This window comes from Bipolaris zeicola, assembly GCF_000523435.1.
Source record: "Bipolaris zeicola 26-R-13 unplaced genomic scaffold scaffold_6, whole genome shotgun sequence".
In the NCBI taxonomy this organism is placed as follows: domain Eukaryota; kingdom Fungi; phylum Ascomycota; class Dothideomycetes; order Pleosporales; family Pleosporaceae; genus Bipolaris; species Bipolaris zeicola.
In genome coordinates this window covers 16803-31994 of record NW_006912055.1, presented here as the reverse complement: position 1 = coordinate 31994, position 15192 = coordinate 16803, and the positions used below count along the sequence as shown (strand labels likewise).

At 51.4% G+C, this 15192-nt stretch overlaps 5 protein-coding genes across 5 annotated transcripts; 2 read left to right on the top strand and 3 right to left on the bottom strand.

Annotated features, from left to right (window-relative positions):
* Positions 1-291: 291 nt before the first annotated feature.
* Positions 292-932, bottom strand: COCCADRAFT_32502 (uncharacterized protein; the record flags this gene model as incomplete). Its single annotated transcript, XM_007709125.1, has 2 exons — positions 292-726; positions 870-932. 2 exons carry the CDS (start codon positions 930-932, stop codon positions 292-294), a joined length of 498 nt encoding a protein of 165 aa, XP_007707315.1.
* Positions 933-1587: 655 nt separating this feature from the next.
* On the top strand, positions 1588-2597 carry COCCADRAFT_851 (uncharacterized protein; the record flags this gene model as incomplete). Its single annotated transcript, XM_007709082.1, has 2 exons — positions 1588-1642; positions 1705-2597. The coding sequence occupies 2 exons, from the start codon at positions 1588-1590 to the stop codon at positions 2595-2597; spliced, it is 948 nt and encodes a 315-aa protein (XP_007707272.1).
* A 2450-nt stretch (positions 2598-5047) lies between these two features.
* On the bottom strand, positions 5048-7278 carry COCCADRAFT_83424 (uncharacterized protein; the record flags this gene model as incomplete). Its single annotated transcript, XM_007709159.1, has 6 exons — positions 5048-5649; positions 5701-5820; positions 5871-5997; positions 6114-6314; positions 6367-6788; positions 6843-7278. 6 exons carry the CDS (start codon positions 7276-7278, stop codon positions 5048-5050), a joined length of 1908 nt encoding a protein of 635 aa, XP_007707349.1.
* A 1842-nt stretch (positions 7279-9120) lies between these two features.
* Positions 9121-11109, bottom strand: COCCADRAFT_32499 (uncharacterized protein; the record flags this gene model as incomplete). Its single annotated transcript, XM_007709124.1, has 3 exons — positions 9121-9989; positions 10039-10492; positions 10636-11109. 3 exons carry the CDS (start codon positions 11107-11109, stop codon positions 9121-9123), a joined length of 1797 nt encoding a protein of 598 aa, XP_007707314.1.
* Positions 11110-11300: 191 nt separating this feature from the next.
* On the top strand, positions 11301-14140 carry COCCADRAFT_32498 (uncharacterized protein; the record flags this gene model as incomplete). Its single annotated transcript, XM_007709123.1, has 3 exons — positions 11301-11447; positions 11500-11560; positions 11676-14140. 3 exons carry the CDS (start codon positions 11301-11303, stop codon positions 14138-14140), a joined length of 2673 nt encoding a protein of 890 aa, XP_007707313.1.
* Positions 14141-15192: the final 1052 nt, after the last annotated feature.

Genomic DNA, 15192 nt, shown 5'->3' with positions numbered 1-15192 from the left:
TGTTTCACAGTATCACTTGGCGGGAAGTGGATATGGCCTGCGAGGTTGAAGCATGTTAAACAGTGTGCACCCTGAGAGCAAAGCAGATTGACACGGCAATGTCCGTATACGGGATGAAGATTCCAAAAAGCAGGGAATGATAGGAGAGTCCGGAACAAACAGTACACCAGTTGCCACCCGATAGCCCCAACTCGTTGCAGACCCTAAAAACATCTCCTTGTATCTACTCGGTCGCACGCATATTCTCTTCCCGTACCCCTATTTACGGCATCTTTATCTTCCGTAGGCCCTCTAAGCACCATCACCCCATAGACCAACGACCTGCATTGCGAATGCCACTCCCGCTAATCCCGTCTTGATCAACTCGGTCCTCTGTCTCCTCTCAACAAACTCTCTGACCTCTTCGCCATTGACCTCCTCGCCCTGCGCCTCTAGCTCCATGACCTGCCTCTTCTCATCTGACCCTTCCATGGCAGTCACAGCGTAGTCGACTCCCGGACCAGAGATGAAGGCGAAGATGGACGTGTAGAGCAGATAGGGGTGGCGGAAGCGTCGCGGCGACAGTACATAGGCGGAGAACAAGGTGAATGTGGTGACATGGCGGAGATATGAGGATAGCCAGGAAGACTGCCTGGACAGATAGGCAAGTGAAGTGCGCGCGTTTGTGGCAGTGGGGAGGGCGAGCAGTGCGGGGAATGCGGTTGTGGAGAGGGTTGCGGAGACGCCCTGAGGATTGTCAGATCTTGAATGTCTCTTTCTTTTTGCTACATTCTGATGCATCAACTCCACAAGAATGACGCCCTGGCACCTCATTCCCGCAGCGAAGCATCCGTCACGTAGCCATAGTGGCGGGCCTGTTGCACACATACCGTCGCGATTCCCAGGGTGATTGTGCCGACGAATTTACATATCGACACTGTCTGGGCCGACATTGTGATGGCAACAATATTTCCAATGGGTACAATAGTCGAGTCTTGTCTGTTGTGGTGGTGATCCGTCTGGTGATGACGATGACGATGATTCAGCCCGCTCCGAGTGCTGGCATGCAAATTGCGGAGCTGATGCGGAACCTCTCCCGGTGGTCCAAGCTCTCTCTCGTGCCCGCACACACCAAACGCGGAGAAGAGCACATGCGAATGCAGCCCGCCCGTCATTACTGCCAATGAGAAAATGATGCTTGAAATCACATTTTTAGACTTCGCGATGAATGTGTTAACTTACACCGTGTTTTGCTGATTCTACTTCAACGCTGAGAAGGACATGTCACGCGTGGTCAATGTCTCACCAGAGTGCCTTTCCTCGAGGATTACTAGCACTAGCTTACATCGTATGTACCTCGGCTCCCCGTGAGCGCAACATACATTGTACCGGCCACCGATCGCTGCGGCCGTAACCTTCACTCGATGCGAGCTTCCATATACTTTCAACCACTTATGTCTCCAGACGTGTAACTTCTTCTCTTCCTTCAAACACAGTTCCTGCTCATAGCGCTCTTCCTTATCCACTACACGTTCTCCTCGAGTCTCCAGGACAAATACCCCAACGACAACAAGACCAAGCTACCAGCTTGGAAAAACACCACACACCATGCCTGCGGAGAGATATTCATACATGAGCAATGTCTGGAGAGACGGCATCTTCGGTATACTCTACCACACCACCTCGTCCCAGAAACTCCATCCCGCTAACCCTTCCCACCATCAGACAACAAAGTCCTCTTCTGCACCGGCGGCGCCGGTTCTATCTGCAGCGCCCAAGTCCGCGCAATGGTCGCCCTAGGCGCAAACGCCTGCATCATCGGCCGCAACGTCGAGAAAACCGAAGCCATGGCCCGCGACATCGCAACTGCGCGCCCCGGCGCAAAAGTCCTCGGCATCGGCGCCATCGACGTGCGCAAGCCCGAACTCCTCCAGCAAGCCGCCGACCGCTGCGCTAAAGAACTCGGCAGCATCGACTTCGTAATCGCAGGCGCCGCCGGCAACTTCCTCGCCTCCATCGACCAACTCTCTGCAAACGCCATGAAGAGCGTCATCGATATTGATGTGCTGGGCAGCTACAACACCGTCAAAGCCACCCTACCGTATCTCGTCGAGTCCGCGGCTAAACACCGTACAAATGGTACTACGCAGCCTGCCAATGGTACCGGCGGCCGTATCATCTTCGTGAGCGCGACCCTGCATTACACAGCGACGCCGCTGCAGGCGCACGTCGGCGTTGCAAAAGCCGGTGTGGATGCCATGGCCATGTCCGTGGCTATCGAACAAGGACCCAAGGGTATCACATCCAACGTTATTGCCCCAGGCCCTATTGCGGGGACAGAGGGAATGGCGCGCTTGGCCAAAGCAGAGGCCAACAAGGCGGATAGCAAGGCGGCCAAGACGGTGCCTATCGGGCGATGGGGCACCGTCAAGGAAATTGCTGATGCCACCGTGTTTTTGTTCTCAGATGCAGGCAACTTTGTAAACGGAGAGACCCTCGTTGTCGATGGAGGCGCCTGGCATACCGCTGGCTTCAGCGGCGGCTTCGAGTACCCCGATTTCCTACTCTCCGGTGCCCCTGTTACCGGTGTTGCCGGAGGGAAAAAGTCAAAGCTGTAGATAATAATGCTTGTAAATGTATGACTAAATTGTTGTTTGCATAGAAATTGCAATTATGAACTTCATATCTGCTTATATGTTCCAAAGCCTTGGAATTGACCATCTTATTCTTACATGGCTCCTACGTATTTCTTTCAGCACAGTGATACTACCAGACAGCTTCCATCTGATCTCTATTTCGATGACATGGCCAGCTAACTTCACTTGTCAGTTTCGACCACTTGATTGAACAAATTGTTTATTTAGCATAACCCGGAGATATACTATCTCAATCAAAGCAGAAGCAATAAAACTAACATAATACATACTAATTATACACGAGGAACCGTACACTTGAATAAAAAAAAAGTCCAAGATGAAAGCAAAAGGCCGAGCATCCACCCAAATTTCGTCCCAACGCTCCACTCTCAACTCAGAGCAATAAGAGAAAAGCAAAAATGAATGTGTCAAGCATAGCTGCTCTCGGTTTCGATCCGAGGTCCTCCGGGTTATGAGCCCGGCGCGCTTCCGCTGCGCCAAGCAGCTTTTTCTGCTGAACTTGATTTCAAGATGGAAAAGTTTGAAATTACAAAATATATAATCTAAATAATCCTCGAACTGAAAATCAAGGATCGTGTAATGAAGTCATGATGTTAAGCGAGTGTGGGGACAGCGGTACCAACGTCTAGAGTCATACCCCACGCTGAATGCAGTTAGCGTTGGATACATTGGAGTAATGATTGTACTACAATCTAGTTATAGGAAATAGGCAACGTCAGATGACACAATTAAAGTCGCTACTATCCTAGATCAAAATCTACATCTCTTGCAGGATCAAACCTTATTCCAAGCATCTGCAGCGAGCATTATCGCACCACGCTTACCTGTGCTGCAACAGAGCTACATTCTACTTTTAACAATTATCGTTCTAAGTTCACTCACTGCATTTTGCGCCTCAACTTGCTGCAAATTTCTCCATGCAGGAAACCCCGCATGTGCTAAGAAATGTATGTACTACATGAAGTCACAGGGCCCCCGCATCTCCCTACCGAAGCTGGAGCCCGATGTGATGACGAATATATTTACCTGTCGCAGAACTTTCAGCGAGTATCTGGCCCGAGATTCTCTTACAAGGCCGATATGGGAACGAAGGAGGAGGCAGATGTTGTTCAAAAACGGAATCCTTCCTGTACCTGCTATGCTAGCTGTGCACCATATGTTTGATATGCTTAACTATGCATAAAAGGCCGTCTCTGGAGGTTATAAGGTAATACTTCGATAGCATTTACATTCCTTTCACAGGTCATCTTGCAATTGTATTATATCAACAATAGTAAGAGGTCTTTGCAGCTGCCTATTCAGTAGGTGTAAGATACCAGTTCTCTTGCTGATTTCTTTACTCGAAGCGGGTGTCTTCACCTAAGTTATATAACTATGGGATGAAATACAAAAGGAAGCTCTGTCAACACCAACATTCTTAAAACCCAACCCACAGAACCTGCGAAGAAGAACTCTCGACTCCACCTCTATCAGGATAACAAGAACCAACATCTCCTCTTCCTGAGCCGTAACCCTGTATCTACCCCTGACTAACAAACCTCGACTTTATCCCACTACCACCGTACGCATTTGTCCATATAACCCTCCTAAACGCACTACACTCAAACGCCACCGTCCATACCCCCTTTGGCATCTTCCTCGCTGAGACCCAATATACACCTCGAGACTATCCTAAACAAATCATTCCTCGCAACCTGACACTCGCATTAGATATTGGTTCGCTAAAATCGTTGTGTAAACCTTGCATGATAGCGTGCAGAATTTAGGTGCGACATCGAGAAACCAAGGACGCTTACATACCCCATACCGGCTTTGAATTTCAGATTACGATTTAGAAGATACGATTTCTTTGTTAAAAAAATAAATCAGGAAACCACTTACAGCGCGATCGACGTAGTGAGGCAGAGTCTGCAGCCGCGGGTACAATCTATCATCTTTGCAGTAAACACTATCCCAACATCTCCAAAATTGCTGGTAAGTGCAAGCCAAATCCCGTTTTCGTCTGTAGAGTAAACAGTTGATAGAGAGAGAGGGTTGGTTTTGGGTATTGCCCGATTCATAACTAGGAGGTAGCTTGATGCTCATTTACACATGGATAAGCTCAATAACATAGTGGGAAGAAGTAATGTCATATGAAACCCCTCATGAATTAGATAAGCATATCACGCCACATTGGTTATAACGTTATTTCATATAACGAAATCCTCCCTTAGTTACGACCGCAGGTACCAGGTAGCTCATCTTCCCACCAGGGAATGACATCGAATAATAATTGCGCTAAAAACACCACGCTAATATCCTTCAAAAAATGATACAAAAACTGCCAAATATGCATGGAAATCCTGATGTGGAGATGACAAAAAACGAAAATCCTGTTAGTCATGTAGAAAAGAAAGAAGCTCACAGAGCAACTATCGTGAAAAAGCACCTTCAGCATCATCGCCTAGCCCTCTAAATGCTATCCTTCCATTACTCCTCAGAACCTCACACACAGTTTCGGCACTAAGTTCGTACCCGCTCTTGCGCCAGCGCGCATTGAGCCAATCCGCCAGCGCATCCGCACTACAACTGAATCTCCGCGTGTCCCATTCGTGCAGAATAAGATCGACAATGGGCTGATCGGGGAGCGGTTCTGGGTTGGGGTCCTGGAGCGGCACCGACGAAAGCGGCATGGGGAGGGCGCGGGGCGGGAAGATGTTTTCGTATGCGGTTAGGAAGTGGAGGAGCGTGTGTTCGGTATGTGGACGTGAGGCGAGCGTGATGCCAAATGGTTGGCCATTGAGTTTGAGAGCGGACAGTGGACATGCGGCAGTTGGGTATCCTGCTGCAGCTGCAAGTGTGGACAATGCGGCGTCTCCGGGCGCCATGATGATATCGAGAGAGCGCGAAGCAAAGAGAAAGTCGAGGCCCTCAGGTCCGCCGGCGGTCTGAAGGTGTTGTCGTGCGGCGTTGATTTCTTCGCGCTTGATGCTGGATTGTAAGGCGGCCATAAGATCATTCTGATCTGGACATGCTAAAACGTATAAGTAGGAGATATCAGTTATAGCAACTCAAATTGACATACTCGGTGGGAGGCACAGTTCTGGATGCTCCAGATTAAAATTTATAATCTCGGCCAATGAATGCATCTTGGTCACCTTAAAGTCCCGGATGAACTCTGATAAGCAATCTTTGAATTCAGCATCTGTAGCACGTTAGCATGTTGGCGCTAGTACAAAGTTCATAGCAACATACAGACAACCGGCTCGAAGCAGTTCCTACCATCAATGGTCAAGCTCATTGGATTGGGCAATTCAATCGGGTACACAACATCGACGCCCATCTCAATCATGCTCTGAACAATCATATCGTACTTTTGGGTCTGCCTCGTGTCAGCATAGAGGTTCCAACAATATACTGATCCCTGCAGCAAAGACATGAATGCACATATAGCATGTGACTTATGGACTGATGTCAGCGATGTTTTCGTAAACTTACCATAAATCTCTCAGCGTCAGCATTAATGCGCCCATTTTTGCGCCATGACTTCCAGATTGACGGCTCACAGATGCCGATTCGAAGCGTACCAAAATCTGGCTTGATCTTGAACGATCTGTGTGGACTCGGTACATTCTCTTCTCTGTTGGTGGGCACCATCAAGGCGTCCATAAGCGCCACGAGATCCTTTGCAGATTTGGCCTATTGCATAAAGTTAGTGTGCCCAATACGAGCTGACAAACATCCAGCTTACCATGCCACCAACTGAATCAAACGTCTTGCTTAGGTTGAAGATCCCATCCATCGGAACCTCTCCAACTGTAGGCTTCAATGCGTAGAGGGCTGCGCGGTTTGCTGGCGTAATGAGTGATCCGATAGTATCCGTACCAATCGCTAGAGTGCTGAATCCTGAAGCCACGGCTACGGCTGATCCTGTTGAGGAGCCTCCAGGAGCTGACAGTTCCCAATGTAGTTTTCGTTTTGCAATGTGTCTTGAAACATATGGTGATTGACACTGTCCGCCCACTGCTGACCATCCTGGAGGCATTGAAGGATTCTTGAGACCACAGAATTCCGTAAGGTTCGATTTTCCAATGATGATCATTCCTCGCTTGATCAAGCGGTCGACAACGGTTGCGCTCTTCTTAGGTATGCAGCCTACAAAAGCATAGGAGCCTAACAAGAACATAAGTTTCACTGATGGCATCCAGGTTAGTTATTCGCACATACCGACTGTCGTGTCCATTCCCAGCGTCTCATCCGTCATGATATTATCCTTGATTACTATTGGAATGCCATGAAGTGGGCCTCTTATCTTGCCTCTTGCTCGTTCATCGTCCAGCTTGCGTGCTATCTTCAATAGTTCATGTTTTGGAGCAACCGAAATTAATGCTCTTAATTGTCTGCCTCTTCTGTTGTGTAACGCAATCTCTTTCAGGTACAGTTGTACTATTTGCACGCTTGTAATTGCTCGCGCATTCAGGAGTTCGGACAGTTCAAAGGCCGTGACTGTGAGCGGATCGAAGTCTGGAAGCCATGTGTCGTCTGCCGAGGAAGTGAATGATGCCTTGGGCGACGAATTGTTCTTGTCAACTACCTCCTGCGGCGCGGAACTTCCAATGCTAGGTGCAAGCGCAGTCTTGAGAAACTTGAAGACTCTTGGCATGTTTGGTCGAACCCCAACACTTCGGTCGACGTCAGGTGGGATGTGCTCAGTGGAATTAGAATATCGAAACGTCAATGTCGATATCAATGTTCGACGCTGGGTGCAAGGGCTAAATATCACCAACGAGGTGAGGGGCGTGCTTGCAATACGGGCTTAGCAAGCCAAAGGGAAAGTGAGGAGAGGGCCAAAAGTGTTTGCAAGGGACATGGGCTCCGCAACGTTATGTACATTCGCCGTGACCTTGTTCAGGCTCTTGGAGGGCTGCCAGTGGCTGCGACGATGATCCTTCGACCCTGACTCGACCACGTAAACGGTGGCCCTCGGACATGTGGACGGTGGCGTCGATAGGCTGCATCCAACAGTAGGGATGGTGGTTAGCCGGTCGCCAATCGAGGAAAAGCATTCCATTATTTGATGCTCTCCACTGTTCTGATTCGGGGAGCCGCCCCATCAGAAGCAGCTGGTGCATGATCATCTTCACACTGCACATGCACTTTACCCGGGACGCAGGACCGCACAAAGTTGCCGGCCGGTTGACATCTCGCTTACGGTGAGATGAGCTTCACTCTGGTTTCCGTCCAAGCCGCTGGAGTATTGGCGGAACGGCGCCATTCTGAGGCGTGGACCGAGTCGTCGCCAAATAGGACTCTACCGGAGGTTCCTTCAGGTTCGAAAACAGCAACTCGGCCTTTAGGTTTAGGTTTGGATCACGGAGATTTGGGCACGACCAACATGTTATCGCAGCTCGCACAAGTCTGCCGACGCTATAAGCAGGGTTCCATGCTCCTGCGTCCGAGTGGCACAGCAGATTGAGCACCTTCGATTTGGTGCATGGCAACTTGGCGGCTACAACTATCCGCCCGGAGTGGTAGAGTGCAATGCTGCACCCCGGTCTCGCTTCCAACTGTGAGTCGTCTTCCCCAACGCGATATGGTAGTACATTGCGGGGGATCGGCTCTCGGTATGCCAATCCCAATTCCACCGCCGACATCTCATCAGTCAGGACCTGGACGGCGGTACTTGATACGAGTTGATGCATGTACACCAAATCTCCTGGCAAGCTGTGCGACTCCGGTAACTGATCGTCGGTACAAGGTTGACAGAAGCCGGTCGGTGTCGTGCCATGGTTCTCGAACGGCTCCCTCCCTGGCGCGCATGCGCACCCGCCGGTCAGGCGGCACGGAGGCCAGGGGCAGGGCCTTTGGTTTACGGTTAGTGTCCCAAGGCTGCTGCTATTCGCTCTGGTGCCTTGGTGTAGAGTAGAGTATGTGCCGTATTTGACCCCACACTTTGCAATATCGTCGCCACGCTGGATAGATTGCGCGCGGGGCTGGCACGAAGGCCTCTCTGATCAAGTGACGCACAGCAGCCGCGCATTCGCGATTTGCACCAGGGTTGGCCCACTGCCGTGACCCATGTCAAAAGCCAATGCAGGCAGAATCAGGGCTGAGAGACTCAACAATCAGTGGCTCGCGGTCTAGAACTGGCGTGATGCTGTTGTCTTGCTGCATGCCCGGAGAGTGCCATGAGGCGGCTGGCTAAAGTCGAGAGGGGACCAAACATGAAGCCCGGGAAACCATCGTGGAGCAAAAGTCGACTGCTGTAAGTAGCCCCGGTCTTGGCACTCGCTCGGCCGTTATGTACCTGCACAGAGATCACCAGCACCATCCTAGAGCAAGAAAACTACACGCTGCACAGCAAGGGTAAAATGGCTCAGAAAACTCTCCTATAGGCTGCAGTGTACATTATGCCGCGTGGTATTGTGCAGTCGAGTCCATGGCACACAACTGACCATACCATCCCGTGGCTTCTTTCAACTCTCCCCACAAACCAAAACAACCTCTAGAACGTCGTCGTGGCTAGCCTACTGGCCGCGTTCTTCGCATCAATCCGATCGTCGTCCTCTTCCACTCCTGCCTGGCTTCCCGCCTTGCTCGTAGCCCGCTTTCTGCCGTGTATTGTCTCTTCGTCGTTTTCGTCGGTCTCAGGAAGTGGAGCGACAAAACTACCGCTCATACTGCGATTGAGCCCATCACCGGGTCGTCGCGGCACACCAGACCATGCATCGCCCTTGGGTCCTTGAGAGCTTGCCATGGGAACCCGGCGCTGTGGTGGATGCGCTTCACGTCCAAGCCGCGAAAGACCGCCGCTGCCATCAATGGCCCGAATGTCCGGTCGTACGGATTCCAGAGTAGCTAGAGTACGGCGTTCGGCTTCAATCTGGCGCACTACGTATTCCCGAATCGCTTGCCGCATGTCGTGCGTAGTCCGATCAAACCACCTCCGCTGTTCTTGAAGAAGATTGGCAGTGACACGTTGGGCCTTTTGCATCAAATATTGCTCATGGCTTCTAGCCTCGTCTAAAGCAGCAATAGCTTCGTCAACCTTTTCCCGTTTCACGCTTGAGCTGGCCTTCAGCCGGTCGGCCGCTGACAACTTGGACTTGGTCGCTGATTGTGCTTGGAGCAGTTCGCGAAGGATGATGTGACGATTTGTCAGAGTTTCCTTTGCGATAAAAGCATCGCTGCTGTGGTACTGGAGTGGATCACCCAGGGTGGTAGCTTCAGCGGTGCCCTGAGCGGCATGAAAGTCACCCGTAGCCTGTATAATCTTCCCGAGTTTCTTGTACGCGTGGGCCAGACCAACGTGCGTCTCTTGGACCTGTAGTGCTGCAAACTTGGCGCCCAGGTCAGATTCAGCAACCCCGAGGTCTAAAGCAAATTAGTCTTGTGTTCTGTATGACATATGCTGACCACTCACTCCTTCGGTGCTTCACAACCTTCTCCAACTTCTGCTCGGCTTCCATTGTACCGAGGTAGAAGGCTTTAACCACTGGTCGTGCCGCAGCGAGTTCTGGCGTGTCGTCCGGCGGCGGCGCAAACTGCTTGATCATCTTGCGGCGCACTCCAGTAGCAGGTTGCTTCCTCCGCACCACGGGGCTATAGCCAAAGTCGCTCTCTACGAAGAAGACCATTTCCTCGTCACGTATGAGTATTTCATTGCTGCACACAATATTGAGCCACCGCTGAATTGATATCTTGAGTCGTGCCTCGTCTTCATCAGTTCCAGCGCCTGCCGATGTAGTCGCCGGTGGTACTGCAGGTACAATGGCTTCCGGGCATGCGGAAATGAGATGCTCGCCGAGTTTCACGAATTCAGAGTGTAGACGTCGGACATCGCGGAATTGCGTGGTGCGAAACTTGGGAAGGTTCGTCTGAATGTAGAAGTTAGCACGAGGCCACTGTTATGGATGCCATCCGCAAGTGGAGTGGACAGATATGGAGGTAGCTTTGAAGCCAGACAGTAATGCGCTGAGAGCATCAACGCCACCTTGACCCAATGCTCAATGTCCAGCACATTGCGGAGGCATGCTTTTGCCATGTTGAACTTGTATAGACGTACGTAAACATCGAATCGTATTATGGGGTCCTTCTTTCCGTTGCGCTCAAGACCTGTAACCTTGGCCTGCAGCTTGTACTGTTGCTGCTGTTGTCGCTGTGGTCTCGTGCCGTGATACCTTTGTGGCTGCTGTCCCTGTTGGCCCTGTTGCTGCGGCTGAGGTGACCGAGGCGCGTCCTGACCGTGCGCCTGCTGTTGCTGCGATTGATCGCCATTCTCAGGCGCCGTGCCCGGCCGACTTTGCGCATCCTGCTCGCCCAGATAGCCGTACTGCTCACTGTTCTCGCCATATGGGGAAGCCTGCGCAGGCAGCGGGGATGACGGAATATCGTTAGTTGGAGGCTGGCCAAAAGATGATCGGTTCGCCTGAGGCGACGAAGCCCAAGGGTCGCCGCCCGCGGGGTGGTCGGGATCGTGAGCGCTGTAATCCATAGTTGTGGGGGAGTGAATTGAAGCTATCAACGGCTGCGACTAGCTGGAGAGTGATGCGATGATGTCGCTCCAACACCCAGCCTTGCCCTTAGCCCGGCTAGGAAAGGCGCGAACCATGTCATCTTTTGCGTCACGTGCATTTCCTACACACAACATCTTTCGCATCACCATCGCATTGCGCAGTCTTTGGCATGATAACCGGCTGGATATGGTGTGCCCGCCGAGTCGTTCGGCACAATGTGAAGACTCCTCGGCGGTTGCTGTCGACCCAGGCGCCTCAACATGACCTACTTTCCAAAGCGACCCGTAATATCGGCATCATTGCCCACATTGATGCGGTAGGTCGGATGGCTCTTTTGTGAATCTGAAGAGGCTCTAATGAATATCTAGGGGAAAACAACTACAACTGAGCGTATGCTCTACTACAGTGGTGTCACTCGTAGAATAGGAAGTATGCACGAATTCATTTTACGTCTTTAGCGCAGTGTTTTCCAAATATCTCGATGCCCTTGTACCACTTGCGAAACAGAAAGATCGGCTTCAACAAACACACTGACCACTTTTAGATGTCGACGAAGGGTCCACAGTAACTGACTTCCTTCCTGCTGAGCGAGCGCGAGGCATCACTATTCAATCTGCAGCCATAACTTTCCACTGGCCTCCACTACCACCAAGTAATCAAACATCGCCATCTCTACCGCAGTTGCCGGTATCTTTTGACGATGTTTTGAGATCTTCTACTCCCCACAACATTAATCTGATTGATACCCCGGGTCACGCTGATTTTACATTCGAGGTACTCCGTTCGCTGCGTGTCTTGGATGGCGCAGTCTGTATCTTGGACGGGGTAGCAGGAGTCGAAGCCCAAACAGAAAAGGTGTGGACGCAAGCCGGACACTACCATATTCCCAGGATCATCTTTGTCAACAAATTGGACCGCGTAGGCGCTGCCTTTTCAAGAACAGTCAAAGAGATTGGTTCCAGACTGCGGGGATGGCCTGCAGTTTGCCAGATTCCTTGGTGGCAGGGAGGCAATGGTGACTTTGTTGGAGTTGGAGATATTATCAATCTTCGTGGTATGCTCTGGAAGGCAGGCGGATATGGACGAGATATCAAGGCCGTTGAGCTTGAAGAGTTGGACAAGACTGATAAGAACTTTGCCGCAGAGATTAAAAAGGCCAGGATAGCTCTTGTCGAGATATTGAGCGAGCACGACGATGTAATGGTTGAACACTTCCTGGAAAATGACGAAGACCATCTCGCCATTTCGGGTATTCAAATCACGCAGTCTCTTCGCCGAGTCGTTTTACAAGCTCCCCAATCGGTTATACCGGTGTTTGCCGGGGCGTCGTTCCGCAACATTGGTGTTCAACCACTGCTTGACAGTGTAGTCGATCTTCTCCCATCACCTCTCGAACGCCCCGACCCTGAGATAGCCATTGCAAACCAGAGTAGCACCCTTGCCGCTCTTCTGAGCTCAGCATCTACAGCACCCACCAAGTCATCCAAGCCGGCAAAGAAGCAAGAAAAGCGAACGGGCGAGCTCGCTATTGCCGAAGTGAAAAATCTACAAGCCTGTGCTCTGGCTTTCAAGGTTGTCAATGACCCCAAAAGAGGCGTTCTGGTCTACGTGCGCGTCTACTCTGGCTCAATTGATCGCGGCGCCACGCTGTACAATACCAACCTAGCCATTACGGAACGTGCACCTCGTCTTCTAAAGATGTATGCCAATGATGCAGTGGAAGTAGACAGCATCGGTCCCGGCCAAATTGGTGTCATCACCGGACTCAAGCATGCTAGGACTGGCGATACGCTGATCGTATACCGTGGGCTGCAGATGAAGGGCACACCATCTGGCGGGTTGAACACACTGCAACTCCGACCTATTGCCGTTCCGCCGCCCGTATTCTTTACCAGCATCGAACCTCACAGTTTGAGCGAGCAGAAGCACGTACAAGAAAGCCTTGCCATCTTACTACGCGAAGACCCTAGTCTGCACCTCTCAGTCGATGAAGAGTCAGGACAAACGCATCTAGCAGGAATGGGTGACTTACATCTCGAAATCGCCCGAGACCGACTTTTGAACGACTTCAAGGCCAAGGCGAGAATCGGTAAGATCGAGATTGGATACAGAGAGACAATCACGACTTCGACCGAGCCATTGACATACACTCTTGACAAGCCAATTGCAGGCAAGCAAGCCAAAGCCATCACCACCGCCTCCGTCGAATCCATCGACGAAGCCACCATCAGCAACGCCTTAGCCCAAGATACCCAAGAAGTCCAAGACAGCCCCTTCGAAACAACATACAAACTCCCGGACAACAACACCCTCTACATCTCCCACCCCCACCTCTCCTCCCACGACTCCGCAAGCCACAAATCCCACATCCCACCACACCTCTCCCTCCCGGGTATCCTGCACTCTCTCCAAGCCGGCGCGTCCGCAGCCCTCGCCCGCGGCCCCTTCAACGGCTTCCCCGTCGCCAACACGCGCGTCACAATCGCCCTAGACGCAGCCACCCATCTCTTCCCCGAGACAACCACCACCGCGCTCTCCATGGCTGCCCGCGCTGCCGTAGGAGCCAGTCTACGCACAGCTTGTAGTACCGCACCCGCCGCCATCCTCGAACCCGTTATGAACGTTACCATTTTCGTAAACGAAACTTCGCTCGGGGCCGTCGTGCAAGACATATCCTCCTCCCGCGGCGGTCAGGTGCTCTCGCTTGATGGCACCGAATCCTCGCAAACACCAGGTGTTGACGGCGACGACCTTCCGCGTATCGATCCTGCCCTTATTTACACGCCTCCTGACCCCTTTAGCTCGGGTATGGGCGAGGTAGGGAGTGGTGTTGCGGATCATCAGCGCCAGATTGTAGCGAGGGTGCCGTTGAAGGAGATGGTGGGGTATTTGAATCATCTGCGGGCGCTGACGGGGGGGAGGGGCACGTTTGTTATGAGTGTGGATGGGTTTGAGAAGATGGCGGCGCAGAGGCAGAAGGAGGTGCTTGATGCGTTGAGGGAGTTTTGAAGCGAGTGAAGATGGTAGGGAGTAGCTTTGTAAGAATAAATAAGGTAAAATGTAACAGTAGTATGAAATGACAGTTATTTGGATGTTGTAGTCGGCTTGTATGGAATTCGTGAGACGTGCTATTGTAGATGAAGGAGATTGAATTGATATCGATCCGAAAGAAGAAAGAGAGGGAACTACTACAAGCCCAATGCTAGGTCATAGCCTGCCAGTGAAGGTGAGAGTGAAAGTGAACGTAACCCGCACTCGAAGCTCTACAAACAGATACCACAGTAAACATCAACACTGACCCTCTACCCATCAACATCCTAAACCCTCCTCCAACAGACACTTTCAAACTACAACACCATCACAACCAAAATCCATCCTATCCCCCCAACAAACCCCGTACTCGAGTCCCACCGCTCGACTTCAACCTCCCCAAATCTTTCACCTCAAGCCAACGCCAAGCATGAACTACGCACACACGATAATCCTAGCAATAATTCTGGTAACCCTCTTCTGTTGCTTCTTCGGGTGGTGCCTGATGCGAAGTTGCCGGCGCGTCATCGACGCCGAGATGCACGAATTGGAGTGTCAACGGGAGGGGTGCTCGACTGTGAAGAGTGCGAGTGGGGCGAGCAGTAAAGTGAATAGCAAAGCGGGCAGCAAGGCGAGCAGCAAAGCGAATAAAGCGAGCAAGGCGGGTAGAAGTGGGGCAAAGTAGAAAGGAGAGAGGGGATTGGCAGTCGAGAGTTTGGGACTGTGCAGCGTACAAGACGTTGTGGAATGTGGGGGGGATGGCAAGTATGTTGGCGTGTGTGGGAGTTACAACATGTTTGTTTCTCGGGCATGTGTATGTGTTACAACATTGGGTCATGGGGATTTACCGAGCGCGTAGCTGTGTGTAAGGCCGGGTTGGATGGATTTTCGTGGGTTTGAGTGTGTGGCTGGTGATTTGGGGGCTGACGGGAAAAGACTGACAAGAGAGAAGTTACACAACAGATGGGTTCTTTGCTGTATACTGCGGGGTTTTGACAGTTCGAGTGTAACTGTACGACGAAGGAGCTGTG